This window comes from Sebastes fasciatus, chromosome 8 (genome assembly GCF_043250625.1).
Source record: "Sebastes fasciatus isolate fSebFas1 chromosome 8, fSebFas1.pri, whole genome shotgun sequence".
NCBI classification, from domain to species: domain Eukaryota; kingdom Metazoa; phylum Chordata; class Actinopteri; order Perciformes; family Sebastidae; genus Sebastes; species Sebastes fasciatus.
The window spans coordinates 22,382,443-22,403,522 of NC_133802.1; the positions used below are offsets into that span (position 1 = coordinate 22,382,443).

Here is a 21,080-nt window from a genome sequence, read left to right on the forward strand (position 1 = left end):
AGAGACACAAAACGCAGACCAAAACCCACCTCTGCCACCTCTTCATTTGTTATGCTGGTAGGTGTAGGTTGTGTGTTCTGTGGGTGTCTCTATGGCAACGGGTGGTTGAACGGCACTTTCCTGAGAGGGAGGCAGCGAAGATTAAATCCATGAGAGATTGTTTCACATAACATTTTAACTGTTCTAGTGAGAGAGAGAAAACAAAGGGCCATTACCTCAACTGAGATGTTGGCAGCAGGCACTTGGGTGTACTGGGGGATGTAGGTCCCCTGCATAGATGTGTTTGCAGGCATGTACTGCAGAAGGACGGAGATGATACGTTCATTAGACACGACAGCTACAATAACACTGTCAAATAAAGCTGCACTAGACAAGATTTATATGTGAGATTATCTTTATCAGCCTAAATAACAAAGCGGAGCTGCAGCTCAAGAAGTACATCCCATCCGATTCTTACTCTGATTTATCGAATTCGCCCAAATAAAAGTCAAGTGATCTCCATCATAAGGACTCGGAAGATCGGATGAACACTCTGGGAAAGATGAGATCATCGCTTCTCTCATTTCCTTGGTGCCGTATTGTATAACACAAGACTGGTCAAGTTGCCTTGTGCATCTTTAACTGCTAAACATCGATAGAGTCCTGCAGGAATGAGTCCAAAAACCCGGAAATGAGTAAGCATTTTTATCACTTCCAGTTCCCACGTCTGGAAATCAGTGGGTTTTTTGAATGGGTTTTTAGTTAGATGCCGGAAATAAGGTCTGTGGTTAACACAAGCCTAAGAGTTTTAAATGTTTTGTTCTAAAATGTCAGTAAATATCCCACTTTGAAGCTTTTACATGTGTCAAAAAAGGCAGTTGAATCACGCCGACTCGTCCGCCTTTACAGCCTCGTTGTATATACTCACGCTCATGCGACTGTGGTGTAGTTTGTTTATAGCCTAATGTCATCTTTTTACTTCTGACGATTGCATTTACATTTAAAAAATCCTAAAAATGGTGTTCATTGGCGAAGATTATCTTAAGTATCATAAACGTTTGTTTGCCGGAGAGCTTATTTTCTGCAATAATCCAAAACCCAATGGAAAATTCCCATTGGCTTTCTGTCGAGGGAACCCGTGCGATTCTAACTTCCTTTTTGGCCTACAAAAATACGTCATCCATGCAACACTCTATGATAGCTGAATGCTGAATATGCTGCTCTCTACTGACTGTGCCACTGCTGCCCATGGAGAGGTGGCTGAGCTGCTGCGTCAGGGGCCCCATCATGGAGGTCGGCTGGATGGACATGGTGTGGTCCATTCCTGGCGTCAGGACTGCCCCCTATTAAAAAAAAAAAAAACATACAGCGGTGTTAGCAGTTGCCAGAGTCAGATAGACAGAATGTGAAGGCAGCAGAAACAGGATGGAGGGCCAACAGCTTTCAGATTCAAGACACTCACCGTGGGCGGCATTATGTATGACTGATGATGTAGCCAGGATGGGTTGTGTACCTGCAGGAACAAGAAAAACACAGCAGAAGATTACATAACATAAATAGGAAATACACAAGCAAAGCCCCATATATTTAGCGGTATTGTTTTTGGATTTTGGCCATTAGGCCTGAGCTGGATTAAACTCCAGTCTGTCACAGTTTGGCCTCTTAACTAGCTAACACCCCAGCTTTGAGAGTCTGAATCTACCTGGTAGGTGGACACAGGTGAATGCATGTACGGGGAGAGGGAGGCTGGCCCCATCATCCGGTTTGGGGCGATGCTGTATGGAGAGGAGTAGAACCTACAGAGAGAGACACACAGAGTTATTAGTCACCACAGCATGATCACACTCCCTCTGGGCATACAAGAGATTTATCGTAGTAGTAGTACTGACCCGTTCTGTAAGGCTGTGTTGGGGTCATAGGTTAGGGTCATTCCTCCCTGGAGCCAAGAGACAAAGGACTGAGTCATTATGAGGCTGATAACAAGCAATGTTACATAATAGAACATTTTCACAGAAGTCATTAGGGCACAAATGAACTCACATTCTCCCCATCTCTCATCCAGGGCCGGCCGTTCTGCAGATATTTTCCTTGGCTCTGACGCTTCTTCTGGCCTCCATCAGCAAATTTGCACAACAGGGGCTCTGGCGGCACTGGACCAGTACGAAAATATTACGTTATATAAAAATATACATTCAGTGGACCAGTAAGAAAATATTATGTTATATAAAAATATATATTCAATGGACCAGTAAGAAAATATTACGTTATATAAAAATATACATTCAGTGGACCAGTAAGAAAATACAACGTTATATGAAAATATACGTTCAATGGACCAGTAAGAAAAAATTATGTTATATCCAAATATATATTAAGTGGCCTAGTAAGAAAATATTATGTTATATCCAAATATATATTCAGTGGACCAGTACGAAAATATTATGTTATATGAAAATATATGTATTCAGTATCATAAATGTAAAACTCTTTGGATGAGAGTATTTTCTTCAACAGATATATTTTAAAAAAAAAGATGCTACTTTCAAACAAGATGTCATGTGAAACCTCACCTGGAACTCCAGGTGGAGTCTTGATATATTTTCCATTGAAATGTTGGATGATGGCTTCGCACTTCTCTGTTGACTCCATCCTATAGGAAAAGGTATCACTGTGTTTAACAGTAGCAGGTTACAAGATATCATGCTGTGTTAACATTTCAAATTGGCCACCAGAGGGCTCACTCACCATGATTACTGTAATACTGAAATTTTCTTTCAAGCACATGAGGCTACAGCATCACTAATCAACTTTCACAAGCTGTCCTAATAATACTGTGTGACTAAATAACCAAAGCTTATACCTGGCAAAGCCCACTCCTCGGCTGGTCCCGTTGGCGTCACGGAGGATGCGAGTGGAAATGGCCTGGCTGAAGGGCTTCAGCATGCTCTCCAGCTCCTGCTCGTCCATGGACATTGGCAGATTGGAGATGTATAAGTTGGTGGGGTCCTGCTCCTGTTGCTGAACGGAGAGAAGCCACCAGAGGATTATTGAACGCAGCTCTTCGTTTGCTTCAATCCCAACTGCATCATGATGCCAGGAGGAGCCCTCCAAAAACCAAGAGCCACACAAAGTATGAGGGAATTTATATAACCTTTTAACAGGAAGTGTGTGAGGTGTCAGATATGTGGAGGTGCAGGACACTAGACAGTTAAATAAACAGTCTGAGAGAGAGGTTAGGGGGTTTGAAAGTTAAAGGCGGATTTCATTTTGGCGTGAGCTGCATGGATGAGGCCTAAGGAGAAAAGAGATATTCAGAGATGGTGAGATAGCATTCTGGCTGGACTTCAGCTGAATTTCTCTCTCATTCCGACTCTCTATTTCTGTCTCCTCTACTTTTATTCATCCAGCTCGCTCCTTTTCTTCTTCACGCTCCTCTCTCATACTCCATCACCCGTATACGTTGTTACTTAAAAAGGGTAGAAGACAGGCCCATTGTGCGAGACCAGCCTCTTAGGAGGATGAAAGCGCAGGATCCAGGTAATGCGATATCAAAGCATAATTACATTTCAAATGGCTCTCCATCCATGGGTGATCTAAAATGATTACGTGCTCTCGCTCTGTGGAGAATCACAGCAGAGACATTTTGGGTAAAAGACCTTTGGAAATGATCTGAAGACCATCTAAAGCAGGGGTGCCCAATACGTCGATCGCGATCTACCGGTCGATCGCAAAGGTAGTGTGGGTAGATCGCATGGCATTAAAAAAAAATAATAAAAAATTAAAAATTAAAAAATAGACGTCAGCCTATCAGAGCAGTTTGACAGACGCTTTCAAGACTTTGTTTTACTGGAGCCAGTCGCTACATTCATGTGCTACCCTTTTCGGGAAGATGCTGAGGTTGATTCACTTGCATCAAAAATTGCAACACTGTTTCACCTGAACTCATCTGGAGTGGAGGATGAGATTTTGACACTACAAGCTGACATTCAGCTTAAGTCCAGGGCTCATGGACAGTTCTGGAACTTACTCACAGAGGAAAAGTACCTCAACATGAGGAAATGTGCTACCTCCTTGACTGCATTATTCGGCTCCACTTATTTATGCGAGTCAGCCTTTTCCCACATGAAGATTATTAAGTCCAAATGCCGTTCCACCTTGACTGATGATCATTTGGAAGTGTGCTTGAGGCTGGCTATCAGCAGCTACTGTCCGGACTATGCATCCCTGGCTGATTCCATTCAGTGCAAGTCATCAGAGTAAGGTAATGACAAAAAATGTACAGTTATATTGTACAATATGGGTTCATGCAGTTATGCAAGGTACACCAACATATATTGTACATATAAAGAATACTCAATATATTTATAAATAAATATATGTTTTGCATTTTTATAGTAGGTAGATCATTTTGACTTGGTCATTTTATAAGTAGCTCGCATGCTGAAAAAGTGTGTGCACCCCTGATCTAAAGCATTGTGCTATCATCGTCCCCACAAGGCAAACATTATCATCCTGTTGCCTGGGTCATGGTAATAACATGTCGCTTGCATTCGAGCAGTTATATTTATGTGGTAATCCCGACCTTGAATGCAGGCACAGAGGCCGGCTGTGTTGGCTCGCATAAATCAGACAAATTATGCAGCTTTTTTCGCAATGTGAATTTAGAATTATTAGAAAAACTCCTAAAGTGCCACAGTCTCATTTTATGCTTTTGAACTATTTTGTAGGCTTTTTGTTTTCTTTTCTTTGCCTCCTGCTCAAACTAATTTAATTTGACCAACAGCATCTTGTAAGATAACCAATCTGTATCACCCTCTAGCCATTACGCATATTCATTATCTCAGAGTGCAGATGAGATTAAAAACCTGTAAATGCAGTGTGAATTAATTTCCATTTCCATGAATAATGTATGTGTAATCGCTGCGACCTGTGGTGAAGGTGATTTCTCCTTCACCTCCCTCCTCCTCCTCTTCCTCCTCCACAGCAGAGTCAAAGCTCGAACCCATAAGAGAGAGCGAGCAGAGAAGACCTGCTGCGGATTTCAACCGCAAATGAGTCAGAGAGAAATGTGACGCAAACATAAGCCTGGTTGTAAACCCGGAGTGAACGGGGCGAGTGAAATCAAGTTATTCTGCGAGCGAGGAGGAGCCGTATGAATGTCAGTGATCCAGCTTACCGAGAGATCAGCTTTCCCGGGGCTTGGTGGCGTGCGTGTGCGTGGCTTGTGAGTGTGTGTCATAATCCGGTTGAGGCAAGGCTGCTGAAGTGCATGTGTGATTGTCAAGTGTGTGTGTGTGTGTGTGTTGACAGGGCGGGTGGTTGGGCACAGGGCCCTGCTGACTGGGGAGCTGCTCAGACACTGAGTCAGATGCCACCAGGGAGAACAGACAGGCCCTTTGTACATGGAGCTCAGAGAGCAGGCCCTGGGACACACTCCCTCAACACCGCCACCACTATGAAGCACAACACACACACACACATCATGCACACACATCTACCTGCGTGCACTCTTGTTTGTGCACACACATATTCTACAGTGCATTAATACCCATAAATACACTGATTTCCGCATGCACCCAGAGCACCGCCCTGCAAACACACATGCACGCACTCACTCACACACACACACACACACTGAGGCTTAATTGGCTTATATTCAAGAACCGTGGCTCATATAACAACAACAAAAAAAACATGAGGAGAGAGCTATATGGAGAAAGAGCTTTACAGCTTTAAAAGAAACATTCTTAAGAAGCAGATAAGGCAGAGGAGCAACCTTTCTGCTGCAAGGTTAATAATTCAGCATTTAATTTTGTAATTAATAATTCATCATTCACTTTTTTGCTGAGTCACTGTCAAAATGCCTGAAAGGTTTTCGTGTGCTGAAAATTTAACTCTGACGAACAATTTTGATTTAAGCTGACACCAGTTTCGTAAGAAATAAACCCACCAGATATTGACATCTCAAGTGGGATTCTTACCTTGGCCATCTGAGCCTGCACGCCACCCGCCTTCAGCGCCGTCACCGCCTTCTGAGCCGAGGACGGACTGTCAAAGTCAACAAAGCCATAGCCTGCAGGGACCGAGACGTAAAGCAAGACATGCTCGTTAGGACAATGAGATTTTGCATACCGCAGGACTCTATGGACACAGGCATGTAAGTTGAGCTCATGAAGCTCCCATAGTAGTCTGAAGAGACAGCCAAGTAGGTTTAGACTGTGCTCCTCCATGGACGACATGATGTAAAGTTATACAGCACTGCCTATATCATCACACAATACAACCCTGTTATGTAGGTAAAGTGTTAATCCTAACACACAGTAAACACAAAAGCATCAGCAATGTGCTGTAACTGCAATCTGTAACATTCCACGCATTCAAACTGCAGCAGAGATGAGAAACTATTTAGTGTCGTGCTGACGTTATTTCACCTCTTTGTTGTTGATATGCAGTGAAGATATCATCATCTGACAAGATAATGTGTTAGTGAATACATTATCTACTGAGGGCATTAAGTTATAGAGCTTTGTGAAGTAGACAGGCCTAATCCGAGTAAACAGAACATAGCGGTGTATCGACAGCATCTCCAACCGTGGAAAATTATGATTTGTTCCTGTTTACTTGCTGCCATACAGGTGGATAAAATACAGTAGTAATGTAAAAATAATATGGATTTCACATTTTATATTTTAGATTCACATTTACTCAAGACACATTAATTGATTAATCCATTTGTCAGTAAACAGAAAAATTCAATGTGCAACTATTTCAATAGTCGATTAAATGTTTAAGTCATTTTTCAAGCAAAAATTGTAAAAATTCAAGAGTTCCAGCTTTTTAAATGTCAATATTTTCTGCTTTTCTTAAGTCTTCTATGATAGTAAACTGAATGTCTTTGGGTTTCGGACTGTTGGTCAGAAAAAAAAGCCACTGAACTTCTGTCATTTTTCACAGTTTTCTGACATTTTTGATAGCAAACAATTTATCACTTAATCAAGAAAATAATCAGCAGATTAACCGTTAGTTGCATCCATAATCATAACAGAACAATGGCACCTGATACGAATGAAGTACAAAATAAATTACTTTCACATACGTAGAACATTCTTCAAGAAGGCACTTAATTTACAAATACTCATTTAACAAAATTAATTTAAACATGGAGGAACAATTTAAATAATACTTTGGCAAGCACTTTTCCCTGCTACGTATAAATACTCTTACAGTCAAACTAAATGTGACACTTGAATGTATCTTCCAGTGACCTTAGGGAATCTGGGGTCACTCTGCCTGAAGTTACAAACAGCCAGTCTGTAATTTTAGTTTTCATACAATGGGAACTTTCCCCATTGAAGCTCATGTTAAAATTCAACATAAAGGCCACATGCTGAAATACGTTTGAGCTTGCTTTGCCATCTCTGTATGATCTGACCTTTCGACCTCTGCTCATTCAGTCACTTTCAACAAGCAGATGCCTTTACACCTCACCTTTGCACTTGTTGGTGGTCTTGTCCAGGATGGCCTTGGTGGACACGATTTTCCCGTACCTGAAAAACAGTGAGGTTTAAACTCGTGGATCGTCCTTGCACTGTGAAAATAATGACTTGTTTACATTCAATATTAGCATTGCGACATTGCTGAGGCAATGTGGTTTCTCTCTCAGCTTAACGCACCCTGAGGGATTGTGCTCTATGATGACTGAATTATAATTCACCTGATAGATTCAGTGCAATGACACTGAATACAATTACACCATCTGATAATAAATGATGTGCATGGGGAAATCTTTAGAGGGGTGGTGGGACATAAATTAAATGAAATAAGCACAACGTCCGGTGGGTTTCTGCCTGCTATAGATTTCCCATATCTTATTCATTCCTGCTCTCACACAGATGTCAATAGGGATTATAACTCAAGGGGAATCCAACATGACGTGACAATATGGTAAAAATAAATGTCCCTGCTGCATTTTTAGATTGCTTCACAATGCACTATCAATACAAAAATCCTGCTTTATCTATCCAGCTGGCCGGCTATTGACTCTGCAGATGCATAGGATAGTGGATACTAGTGCTTGGCTCAGGCAAATGCTTGTGTGCGGCAGAGTGTCTATCGGTTCCCATCTCTCCAGGCATGTGCATGCAGTGTAATCTGATATGCCTCTCCTTGGCTGTCCTGTCCACTGCTGGCTCCCAGCCATACTCTCATTCTACTAACCAGCTTCTCTCTGGGCAGCGCTCTGCCCTCCGATGGGTCCTAGTGCCTCTCACAAACCAGCTCCCATCCAGTGACACTGCAGCACTGACACAGTTCATCCAGGCTAGAAGAGCCACTTTCAAAATACACTCTATTAGTAAGGATTATACGCTAAATTGTAATCTGACCATTAATCTGTTGGATTATCCCAAATTGGAAATTAAATTGTTTCTTTTAAATTAATTTAGGATTAACTTTACCTTCAGAAAATAATAAGAAATCTGTAAATCTTCCTTTTAGAGATGTTCTGATACCATTTTTTCCTTCCTGATACCGATTCCTATCTGAACTTGGGGTAAAGGCCAATACGGAGTACCGATCTGATACCAGCTTGATAAAAAAGTATATAGTTACAGAGAATGAATGCAATAGAATGCTCTTTTATTATTCAGTTTGTCAGTTACAAAGAACATAAATAATATTGAAAAAAAATCTAAAATCTAAAATGATCCTGTTATTAAACAAGTTGATTTTTTCTGGGTTCATAAATTATGCTATCGGATCGGTGCATTGCCTGGCGTACTCATGGATACCTGATCCCGAATTTTGGGCAGTATCGGACGCATTTCCGATACTGGTATCGGAACAACTCTATTTCCTTTACCAAGGTGGCTTAAGGTCACCTTTGAAGATGATTACGTTTTTACGGGAATATACAACAATTCTAAATGATTGATTTGGATTACAACAGTAATTAACACTATTAGTGATGTGCAAAAGGGCTGCACGGTGGTGCAGTGGTTAGCACTGGCGCCTCACAGCTAGAGGGTTGCAGGTTCGAATCCGGCTTGGGACCCTTCTGTGTGGAGTTTGCATGTTCTCCCCGTGTTAGCGTGGGTTTTCTCCGGGTACTCCGGTTTCCTCCCACAGTCCAAAGACATGCAGGTTAGGTTAATTGTGGACTCTAAAAAAAAATTGCCCGTAGGTGTGAATGTGAGCGTGAATGGTTGTATGTCTCTATGTGTCAGCCCTGCGATGGACTGGCGACCTGTCCAGGGTGTACCCTGCCTTCGCCCAATGTCGGCTGGGATCGGCTCCAGCCCCCCCGCGACCCCTAACGGGATAAGCGGTTGCAGATGGATGGATGGATGGTGATGTGCAAAAATGAACAAACAAATCTTTTTGACAACTCTTTTTGAACAACTCTTCTTAGTGTCTGTTATGTACCGGGTCAGCCAGTCGAACAGACCCATTGATCATGAATACCTGACTTTTCCCACTTGCTGTTATCATAGGGTACTGCTCATGCTACCTGTTATGGTGGTGCAAAACATCAAAACATAGGAAGTGGTTTACACAGAACCAACGGCACTGAATGAATGAGCGAGGACCGATTGAATCGGACTCGAGTCAAGACAAACGGTACTGCAGGTTAACGGTGCATTCATGTGCTCTTCGGATGGCAATCTATAACGGAGAGTCACAGAGAAAATTACGCTATATTTTGCAAAAAGTATCAAAAGGTTTGAGACATTTACATGAATCAACTCGAAGGAACCGATTCTGTGAAAAGAGTTGGTCTGCACATCACTATACTACGTGTTGCATGTTGAATACACAGTATGTTCAGATTTTACTTGAATTGTGTCTATCCAATTTCAATACAGAGCAATGTAAGAAGACCAAACCATCATTAGTTTGATCCTAAAATACAGTTTATCATCGAAGTTCAAGTACAGCAATCCCACCAGTCTATGACTTCCTATTATGACTAGTATTTAAGCTGTGAGCTCTACTTGCTGCACTCTCCTGCTTGCTTACACAGTTGAGATACCCGTTTACTGAAATGCGCTCAGAGGTCTCGGACTCTGTGATGCAGAGCGAAAAAAGAGGGGGCTGGAGACTCAGCCATGTGTGAGAGAGAGGACAGCGTAGGCCGGCCCGAATCCGTCCATGGTCAACCACCAGAAACGGACCGGGGAGAGAACCAGAGGCACCCGGAGAAACCACTGCAGGGGCCGGAGATGGAGAACCAACCCCCATCCCGTCCTCTCATCCCTCACTCCCTACACACAGTATAGGCTACATTTACATCAGAGCGTGCAACTCTCCGTGTGGGGGAGGGGAGCTTTGGGAGTGTTGTGTCCTCATACTATGTGCGCATTTGCTGTTCAAACTTGAGTCAACTAAGTTAAATTCCCTCCGTGACTTGTCGTCCTACTGTTTTACATCCTCATCTACAAGCATTTCCACTATTAACTATTATTGGATACAGTATCCTCTCTCAGTCTAGTTTAACTGAGAATTACATTGGCCTTAATATGTTCTGCTAAAAGGCAAATTTCATGCAGTGATTTTATCTGCTCTGTAAAAGCAGAAATATGAGACCCACCCCCACAGAACACCACCTGACACACAAACCCTGAACTCCATTCACTCCTCCCCCCTCTGATTCTCTCCATCCACCCCCCCTTCATGCCATTGCCCTTGTTTGTCTTTCCCTTTCCCCTGGGCTCGCCGTTTCCTGTAGGGTTGGGCAGCCTCATGTGAGCCATATCTTCCAGACAGCTGTAAAATAGCAGGCCTCTCCCTCCCTCCCTCCCTCTCTCCCTTATTCAATCTCTCTCTCTCGCCCCTTTTTTCCCTCCTTTTCTCTCACTCTGCTCTTCTGGTCCTCATCACCAGGCTCCAGAATTCAATTAAGTGAAGCCAGACCATTCATCTCTGCCCTACTTGTTTTGATGTCTTCCAGTGAAGGCCTAACAAACATATCAGATGGATCGGATGATGCTGTTGTTTGATGTGACTACACGCTGCCCACAGCAGAGTTTTCAAAGACTCACACACTCACACTGATGAGCAACACAGTGTGGTATTTATAGTGCAGAACATGACTTTGAATAAGGATAGCTCATTGTCATCATACTGTTTGATGATAATTCGCAAGACTAAAAAGCACAGAGGAGCAATAACTCATGTAGGTCAAACGTCTATGAAAGAGCAGCAAGAGGAGACGTACAGAGAGAATTAGCGTGAGAGAGGGAGACTAAACATTCTGTACTTAGTTGTTGGAAAGTCTGTGCTTAGCTGTGCCAAAGTGAAAGGTCTTGTAGTTTGCTGCCAAAATGATTGTTGTTTTTTCCACAAGGCCACTAAATGATGTGAAAACGTGGCCCTCTTCTTCGCTCCACAAATACCTGCTAAGGTGTGCTTTAGCATTAATGTGTAATGTAATTTCAAGTGTAAGGAAGTCAATGTAGTAATGTAATCCTGCATGACGCATTCAGCAGCCAGCCATCGGCCATCTATCCATGAGCCCATCACTCTGCAACTCTAACCTGGCTCATGTGCTCAGCCACAGAGAGATTTATTGGGTGTGCATGTAGAAGTTGGAGCAATTGGTTTTTGGGTGACTTACGGCTGACAGAGCTTGACCAGATCCTGGTCTGTGGTTCCCGGGTGGAGGCCACGGATGTACAGGTTGGTTTTGCTCAGCTGCTCTCCCCCAATGCTGCTGCTGCCATTGCTGATGGAGGTGCTGCTGGTGGTGTTGATATTGTTGTTGTTGTTGGGGCTTGGAGGAGCCATCTGATGGTTTGAGGGGGACACATACGTCTGCTGCAGAACAAATAGAGGGGCATGGAAAAAAAGAGAAAGGTTAGACTCTTATCTTTGTAATCAATAACCAAAAAAATACAAAGGCACACTGTTTTGCAAAAATGAAAAAAAAAAAAAAATGAAAAATCAAGAACAGCTGGTTAATGTTCTACTAACTGACTTGCTCAAACCACAAGGGTAGGAGGAGAAAGTTCATTAAAATTAAAAACAACATGAGCAATAGTGGCTGGCTGAGATGGAAGATATAAATATAAATGAATGTAATTAAATATAAATGGACATGAAGGAAAATATACCAAATATTTTCATACAGTACAATTAAGTGAAATAATATATTATTATGCAATCCATATACCCAGAGAGAAATATGGGAAAGAACAATATGTGAGATTACAGCATGTACTGTAAGCAGAATGTGCAAAAACATGCACATATATTATCATTCATACAAAGAGTTTGCATGTGGGTGTGATGTGTAAACAATATACTACATGCTCTGATTGTGCCCCAGTTTAGCAGAGATGGGAATCATAAAAATCACCAGCTACAGGGTTACACAGATACTTCAAACATTTACTGTTCAAATTAATCAAACTCGTCTACAAGCAGCCAGCAGCAATTTAGTTTACACCCCGCTTCGGCAGGAGATAAATGAATGTCAATATTCTAATAGATTAGCTGTTATTAATTATTTCCTTGTCTTAGATAGCAGATATTTCAGAAAATATCTCTTTGTTTGCAAGAACAATTACATTGTACACTGATTATCATGGAGGGCTATTACAGGTTGTCTACGAAACAGTGCGGAAGAAGACGAAACTGCATACCTGTTAGTTTGACTGTAAATGTTGCATTTTCCCTTCATTATAATATACTTAAGTGTCAAACTGACCTACTTTAGAATAGTATAAACTTCAGCGAATTTTGGCAGAAATACAAACAGTAAAAATGTACAGCATGCATGAACTATGCTTTGCCTATCTTGTGATGGCAAGTGAGCCCATTTAAATGGAAAACCAAAGCATATAACATCAAATCTGGTTGGAATTAAAGTGGCTGAGCTCCACACTGCTGCAAGAGAGGCTTTTATGTTGTGGGTTGAAGCTGGAAGTTTTTTTTTTTGCGAACAGTTTTCATTGGGAGTATTTGAAACAGCTCCAACCAAAACTGTTCACAGGGAGTCTCAGTGGATTATGAACAGTAACCAGGACATTGTTTCTGGAAAGAAACTTTTATATTGGCTTTTTCAAATGAAATGTTTCAGTGCTTACAAAAGCAAAACACAAATTCTGCATTCACCACTATTGTCTTGGGATGGTGGCAAAATCTCAAAGCCTAAACTATCTGACTGGCTATACTGTACATACCATGGATTTTTGAGATTTGGATAAACTGATTTATTGAGTGAAGTTACGGTCACATAGCCTTGCCACAATCTCTCAGATGACTATATGTCAACAATGTAAGCGAATATATGCTGTGATTTATGCGCTTGTACCTAAACTTCACATCTGGCTTTTCATGACCTACCTGGCAGTTCAGTCATGTCACTGTACACTGCTCAAGGATGTGTAGGTATGAAAGGAGCAGCTCGTATCAATACATGCATGCAATGAGCTTGTTGGTTGTGGCATGATATATGTTCATAAATGTACCTATATACAGTATAAGGCAGTGATAAGGAAGCTTAAATGCATGTGCAGATGTGCGCATACACATCATTTTATGCAACGGATGTTTTCAATATTCGCATTTTTAAAAAATCTATTAATACTATGGACCATGGAATAAATCTAATTAGTATAGAAGTAAAATGTCAGCCCAGCGTGGCCTTGGTGAAGCCTCCCTCCCCGAGCTGGTGAAGGAGGAACTGTTTGATTAGTTAGGGTCAGCAGTCTCGGCCCTAGGGAACAATGGGATGGCTTGTTGGACACCACAAGGTCAGCACTGGACCACCAGCTTATTAGCAGAGATGGAGTTGTCAAAAGACTGCTAGAATCAAGCTAATTATGACATCTATATTCTCTCTGTGGTGGATCTGTTCTAACCAGCTAGTAAAGAAACACAAAACTATGAGGGAACATCACATTTCACAAAACTAAGATTTGAACGTTTAAAAACAAAGTTTTTTTTAAAGGTCCCATATTATGCTCATTTTCAGGTTCATACTTGTATTTTGTGTTTCTACTAGAACATGTTTACATGCTGTAATGTTAGAAAAAAACTTTATTTTCCTCATACTGTCGGCCTGAATATGCCTGTATTTACCCTCTGTCTGAAACGCTCCGTTTTAGTGCATTTCGACGAAATTGTGACGAAATTGCAACAGAATTGCGTTTATAGGCAACAGCTTGGGTCCATGTGTACTTCCTGTCAGCTGATGTCATTCACATACACTGCAACCAGGAATAAACTGGGACATTTAGAATGTTTACATTTAAATCTGTGAAAAGGGTCTAAATATTGTATATTTGTGACATCACAAATGGACCGAAATCCTAACGACTTGTTTCAAACGCTCAGTTTCTGAATACGGGCTGTGTGTATTTCTCTGTGGATTGAGCGTTTCAAAACTTTCACAGTATTTATATAGGACTTAAGCCTGCTTTATAATAAATAAAAAAACATGAAAATTTCACTTTTTTATAATATGGGACCTTTAAGTTTAAATATGAATATTTGTTTCATACTCACAATGTTTGCAGTGTCTGCAATATTACAAAACTGAGTGCACAGATTCAGATCTGGTCTGATCGCCCCTTGGTGGCTGGCGGAAGTATAGGTCATAAATCCCGCCCCCTCCATGTTAGTGGATGGGCCAAACTAAAAAGTCAAAGTACACATCAAATATAATTTTTTCCCAAAGATGGTTTATGTCATTTAAGGTATTTATGTATGTTCAAGTGTTAATTTTTCTGATAACTGATCAAAAAACTGTTTTTAATTCGTTATTTGATGCTATAAAAAAGAGGGTGAGACGTCATAATTGACAGCTACTCTGAAAAGAAGTAGTTGCACAGCAGGAAGCTCGGGGAATTATACGAGAGGAGATGTAACGTTAACTTTCCATAACCGTCATGAGTCTGTGTAATAGAGCATGTGACAATTTGAGCATAAATTTAGTTATAGAGGTATTATGGTTAGTTGTTGTGTCTTTCTAGCCAAACAGCTACTAATGATGTGTCGTCGCGAACGAGCCGGTTCAAAGAGCTGGCTCTTTTAAGTGAACGATAAGAGCCGGCTCCCGTCCGAGAGACGTTTTTTCCTTTTCTTATTTCTTTAATTAATTCAAGGCAGTATGACATGATGATCTTCTCCGCGCCATGGGCACTCCATGCACTGACTGTGACTGAATATTGTGTTAATGACGTCCATGCGACCAATCAGGTGATGACAGACAAGGATCATACCATCAAGCAGGGAGGGGCGGCGCGCAGGTACAGAGCAGGAGGGAGAGGAGGAGAGAAAGAGAGAGGAGTGCGGTGCACGAATAGCAGACAAGATGAGTGACTGTTGGAAACGAAGCAGCATGTCAAATTATGGTTTTCTGGAAATTATGAGGTTTAGTATAATTAAATTGAATAATTTAAGTGATATATGTGCACAGATAATAATCATAGCTCAAAACAGCGCTAAATTCGGCTGAAATAACGTTAGCTGTTGTTATTTAATATTATTTCAGATGCACAAATTAAATGTTTTTCCAAGTTAGTTTACATTCCTGACACTTTTCAAAACTTTGTTCAACATAAAGTAAAACTTTAAGCCCATTTCAGACGTTGAAGGAAATTAGCTAAAATTCTCCAGTCAAACAAAGCGTTTTAAAAATCACGTTTCAGGGTTTGTGAAACTGTTCTACTGTGTTTCTGATAGCGGTAGAGGTAATTTCATTGTGTTCCCTATGCATGGAGAAGATGAATATCAAACCTAGATCTATAGCCAGCTGATAATGAAAATTATAAAGATGTATTATATTATATAGATGTATTTAAAGGGACTGTTTGTAACTTCTAACTAACTAGCTAACATTACTGCCAAGCAGGTGAAATATAGAGTGATATTGTGGTTTTAGCTGACGTGTGTCGCCTCACTGTGTTGAGCGATGCTCGTTCATGTGTATTTAGAGCGAGCACAAGCGCGAGCCCGACGCTGACTTTCGTTGACTTAACGGCCACAGGTGTCGCTGTTAACAAGCAATTCTGATTCTTACAAACAGTCCCTTTAAGCATGTGATGTATGCGTGAAACATGAATGCAATATTCCCTAATACAAAGCAATTTTTACCTGACAACTAAACCCTGAATACAAGACAAATGTGTACGCTGATATCTCTTATTACTTGTATATATCTGAGTAATATAGCATCATACTTTCAGACACTACTGACATGAGTAGCAACACTAGTGATTCTTTTGCAAGCTTTATTGTATCCACGCCACCCAGCTGCCTTATGTTTTCCAAACTGTCTAGGAATCAGCCTTCAGAAATTACTCCGTCTTTTTAAGTCAAGCTGAGAAAATCACAGAGACTCACAGAGCCCATTCATCTCGGTCCTTTTCTCTAATCTCCCTCTCTTCTTAAGCATCAATAGTACGCTGTTTGTTTTTCCACAATCGCAGCCTCTTCCTGTGCTTTCCCTTGCCTTTCACTGTAGGCGGCCCGCACGGCATATCAGGAGGGATGCACCTGCAGAGGCCAGGGGAGATATGATCTGACGGGAGTACGAGTCCGGGCCCAAGCCTGGCTAGTGAGGCCTGTCTAATTAGGATCTGAGCTTGTTAGCGGAAAACACTAATCCCTCTCATGTGCTCTCAAGTCAGAAGGTAGTGTCTCATTAAGACCGCTCTGCTGGGCTCCTTCTGAGAAAAAAAGATGGCAGCGAGTCAGATCCACACCTACTCCCCATCTGCCCCAGCGCCAGCTCCAGGTGTTTTGCCACCCATGTAAGGTAATGCCAAACACAGGCAAATATGCATTCAGAAGAACACAAATGTAGTTAGAAAGGGAAGTTTGGAAAGTATGACAAGAATCTTAAATGTGCATGATTCAGGATCCCAATTCTCTTTTTTTCCAGCTCGTATTCAGGTTGCATCTCCGCTCAGTTAGTCTATGCCCAAAACCTGACCTCTTGGCATGTTTCTGATTTCCTTCCTACTTGTCACTCTTCCGTCCACAGCCACCCACATAATCTTTTTTACACTGTTCCTTACATGCATCACAATGTCATCTCTGAGCATTCTTTACATTCCTCTGAAACACACACATGTTTGTGTTTCTCTCCTTGAAGTGGACAGGGGTTGTGGGCGACATGTTTTGGTTTAAGACTAGAGTTCAAGCTGTCATCGTTAAATTGAACTACATTCCTGGAGGCATCACAGCTCTGTGGGAACTGCTAAATACAGGGAATCCTCTTACGTACATACAACATACACAAATTTAGAATAGGCATGCTAAATGGATTATTTGTACAGTTTATAATAACAAAATAATCCTTGCCTGCCTATGAACAATTGATGCTCAGTTGATTCTAGCCACTCTACTACTATTACTGTCTGTACAGAGAAGCTGGACATATATACAGTCCTCTATCACAGAGGATGCATATATAGTTGCAATAAAAATAAATCACCTCTTTGTTTTATTATTATTATAGTTGTGCAAGAAGCATAAGTACAGTAAATTGGCCAACAGGGTGATGCAGAGATTAGGGAGTGAGCTCAAGGCTGCAGCTGAAGACTGATGAGGTGATTACAGTTGGAGGGAGCAGAGGTGATGCCTATAGGGAGCGCAGGTGACTCAAGGACTTTTTCATCCGAGAGAGAGAACAATAAGCGCTGAGTGAGGCAGGATGTATGCCTCTAATTCTGTAGTAATAGCAGAGATATGAGTCTGATTGTCTGACGCTTGAGTGCTTCATCTCTCTGCCAACAGAAACCTTTAGTGCAGACGATAATGACGATGTTAGAATAATCTAACAAAGTCTTCTTAAGGTCACATTTCGTTCTTTCATTTAATTAGCTTTATCCCAAGATAAGCCTACAAAACCCTAGAGAAAACAAATATATATTCATTTTTAAAGTGTCAAACATTATTTGAATTAGCTCCAAAATAAAATGCATTTTGCTTGTTATCAACATAATCGTACTATCCATTGCCATACAGTAGCATTTCAATAATGCACAAGTAAACTGTCAAAGTGATAATCTCTATATTTCCAAAACAGTTATTATTCATGCTATGCAACAAGTATATGTTTACAAATACATTACATATTGTATCTCTTGAATGAGAGAGAAATATCTGAAATGTGGAGTCCTACCTGCTTGGCTAAAGAAACTTGAAAAGGCACCGTGGAAAAAATCATAATGTAACTGACAAAATCTCTCTATATATTATGTTTCTGCAGCTGCAAGAAAAACAGCTGCAAGGTTGGAAGAACCAGATAAGAAATGTGATGAAAATCCTTGGCGTCCTGTGGCTAAAAGGTGAGACTTCTCCTTCTGCTCTCCTTCTCCTGACTCAGTCCAGTTTCATTAAAAAAATGCCAGAAAAGTCTCATAAAAGAGTCTGTTTTCAACAGGTATCATGCACCCTGGAGAGAGCAGAACGTAGGGACAAGGGATTCATCTATCAGGAGGAATGCTCAGGCTCTCTTCTCCATGTGAACTGAACCACTGACAGACAAGAAATCAAGGTATGTGGAACACACAGAGGAGAAAGAAAAAAGACTGGTGGGAGGGGGGGAGTTAATCGAAAGCAGAGGAAAGGGAGGGGGGATCTCTTAATCCTTTTTCTTTTCTCCGCCCTTTTTCCCGTAGTAAAAGACACAGACCAGGGGTTACCACTTGACGTGGGATTTACAAGTCTTCCCTCTATATAAAGTGACTTTGGCTCTCCAACAATCCCAAATGTGTTTTAAAAAAAAAAAGTGTGTGCATGTCTTCTTTCAAAGAAAAGGTTTGACTTTTTGTAGATCCCCCTCTTTGAAATGAGCACACATTGTCTTGAATCCAGGATTCCAGGAATTCCAGGTCATTAAAATGAGCAATCTGAATTCCTGCCAGCCCCGAGGCAGGGAAGGGAATAACACAGGGAAGGAGGGAAGGTATTTGATTTCAGCTTTTGTTCAAAACGTTCCTCGAGAAATGCTGAGAGTCACAGACATACTTCACTTGAGACACATTTTGGCATGAATCTTAATAGTTTACAGAGACGTAAACCAAAACAAACCATAAAAATAAATTAAAATTGTAGTTTTAGCTTGTAACAAGAAATAAGAATTTAACAAACTGTATTTTGTAAAAAAGTAAAACAAAGAAACAAAAACAATAAGTCTCCATCTTCTTTAGTGTTTTCGGGCTCAAGCATGAATATTGTTTTTTTGCTTATCATACAGCGATGTAGAAACCTTTCCCTTTTGTAGTAAACAACTTCTTCAAGAATCAGCACTCAAATATTGACTAATTAGTTTACACTGTAGCTGAAAACAAGTCCTGTGTAATCCTGCAATTTCCCAGAATAAAAAAAAAAATCCATATAGTCTGTGCAGAAAAAGGAGGTTGACCAATGTCCCCTCATGAATTATTCATATGAAAAGACAAGCTAATCGATATTAGATCTTATATGTTGTTGTCATTGCTCTGTAACTGATCTGCACATCCCATACATACAGCCACATCTACATTATTACATGGGCTCTTTAACTTTCATCTTTTCCATAGTGCCATGCAAAAAACCCTCTCAGTCATCGTTAGTAGGACTGAAGGGGTGGGGCATATCGATACGCGTAAAAGAGGACAAATAACTTTGCTAACTTGTGGTTAATTCAATGAATTTCCCAGAATTAAAAAAAAATCCATATAGTCTGTGCAGAAAAAGGAGGTTGACCAATGTCACCTCATGAATTATTCATATGAAAAGACAAGCTAATCGATATTAGATCTTATATATGTTGCTGTCATCGCTCTGTAACTGATCTGCACATCCCCATACAGCCATATACATCTACATTATTACATGGGCTCTGTAACTTTCATCTTTTCCATAGTGCCATGCAAAAAACCCTCTCAGTCATCATTAGTAGGACTGAAGGGGTGGGGCATATCGGTACGCGTAAAAAAGGAAAAAAAACTTTGCTAACTTGTGTTTAATTCAATGAAAACATTACGCACATTACAAATTTACATTAAAGTCGAATATAATCAGCCTTTATTAGCTTTGATCGCAGCCAAAACGCGCATCTACAGCGCGTTTATTCTAAGCTGTTCTCTACCGTGCAGGCTACATATATATAGGAAAGGAAACAGCGACCGTAATGGGAGGAAAAAAACGAAAGCAAACTGTTGTAGTAATCTAAAGGCAACAATGTAACGGGCCCCAATGTGTTAGTTTATAACAATGTTGCAACAACATCAACAAGCCCACAGCAAAGGTCGCAACAGCAAGTTTAAACGTCGCCTGTGATCCACTTTCAAGGACACTGCAGCTTAAACAACCGAGCAGCTTTTTGAACTGAAGGGCTCGAACAACACCAAGCATCGAGAGCAGAAAGAGAGATAGAGAGAGAGAGGGTAGAGAAGTAGGCTGTGGTGTTGTTGTTATTTTACCTTCTTGATGTTTTTGCCGGTGTAGCCGTTGTTGTACGGGTTGAATCCTGTCCTTGGCGGCACAGAGAGCAGCATTTTTACGCGGCGCTGTGTCCGGAGGAGCGGAGAGCCAAGGCAGCCAGCTGACGTCAGCCAGGGGAAATTCAGCCAGGAACAGCGCTAGTGATTGGAGTCGCTCTTTCCAGCACTCTGGTGTGTGTGTGTGTGTGTGTGTGTTCGCTCCATACACACTACACTGGCTACATGCTTTATATATATATGATTATATCTCACTTTATCTCAAGGATGAAACCCCACAGCCACAAGCTACCCCTTCAACCACTAAATGATAATAAAAGAGATAAATACCAAGATATTTTGCTAGAAATATTGAAGTTCCCATCCAAATAACCCTGTAGAGCAGGCCTGTTCAATTACTTTTTGAGAAGGGCCAGATTTGAAAAACATGGACATTTACATTTATCTGATATGCAAAGCTAGGAATATACATGTGAAAACAATACACCCTTTCAATATTAGTAGATTGTTCTTTTAATAGATAGATAGATAGATAGATAGTTAGATAGATAGATAGTAACTGTATTGATCCTGAGGGAAATTCAAGTTTCCAGCATCACAGTTCCATAGTGCAAAACATGTTAGTAAAAAGGCAGTTAAAAAAGTTAGTAGTGCAAAGTACAA

The 21,080-nt window shown here is 41.0% G+C and overlaps 1 protein-coding gene across 4 annotated transcripts in view; it reads right to left on the reverse strand.

Annotated features, from left to right (window-relative positions):
* Window positions 1-20,572, reverse strand: part of rbms2b (RNA binding motif, single stranded interacting protein 2b) — a 212,966-nt gene extending 192,394 nt beyond the window's left edge. For 2 of the 4 annotated variants that reach the window (XR_012594972.1, XM_074644329.1), the window contains exons 1-13: window positions 20,400-20,572; window positions 11,594-11,793; window positions 7,468-7,526; window positions 5,961-6,052; window positions 2,840-2,997; window positions 2,550-2,629; window positions 2,020-2,129; window positions 1,869-1,936; window positions 1,682-1,775; window positions 1,442-1,492; window positions 1,212-1,322; window positions 216-296; window positions 30-120 (exon numbers count right to left, since the gene is read on the reverse strand). Coding sequence is in view for 3 of the 4 variants with exons in the window: in XM_074644329.1 (XP_074500430.1) it covers window positions 43-120; window positions 216-296; window positions 1,212-1,322; window positions 1,442-1,492; window positions 1,682-1,775; window positions 1,869-1,936; window positions 2,020-2,129; window positions 2,550-2,629; window positions 2,840-2,997; window positions 5,961-6,052; window positions 7,468-7,526; window positions 11,594-11,793; window positions 20,400-20,474 (1,257 nt within the window). In the remaining variant the exon portion in view is untranslated. Of the gene's footprint in view, window positions 1-29; window positions 121-215; window positions 297-1,211; window positions 1,323-1,441; window positions 1,493-1,681; window positions 1,776-1,868; window positions 1,937-2,019; window positions 2,130-2,549; window positions 2,630-2,839; window positions 2,998-5,960; window positions 6,053-7,467; window positions 7,527-11,593; window positions 11,794-18,112; window positions 18,485-20,399 lie in introns of those variants that run through there. The other 2 variants (XM_074644330.1, XM_074644331.1) reach the window with 2 other exon arrangements.
* Between the last annotated feature and the right edge of the window lie 508 nt (window positions 20,573-21,080).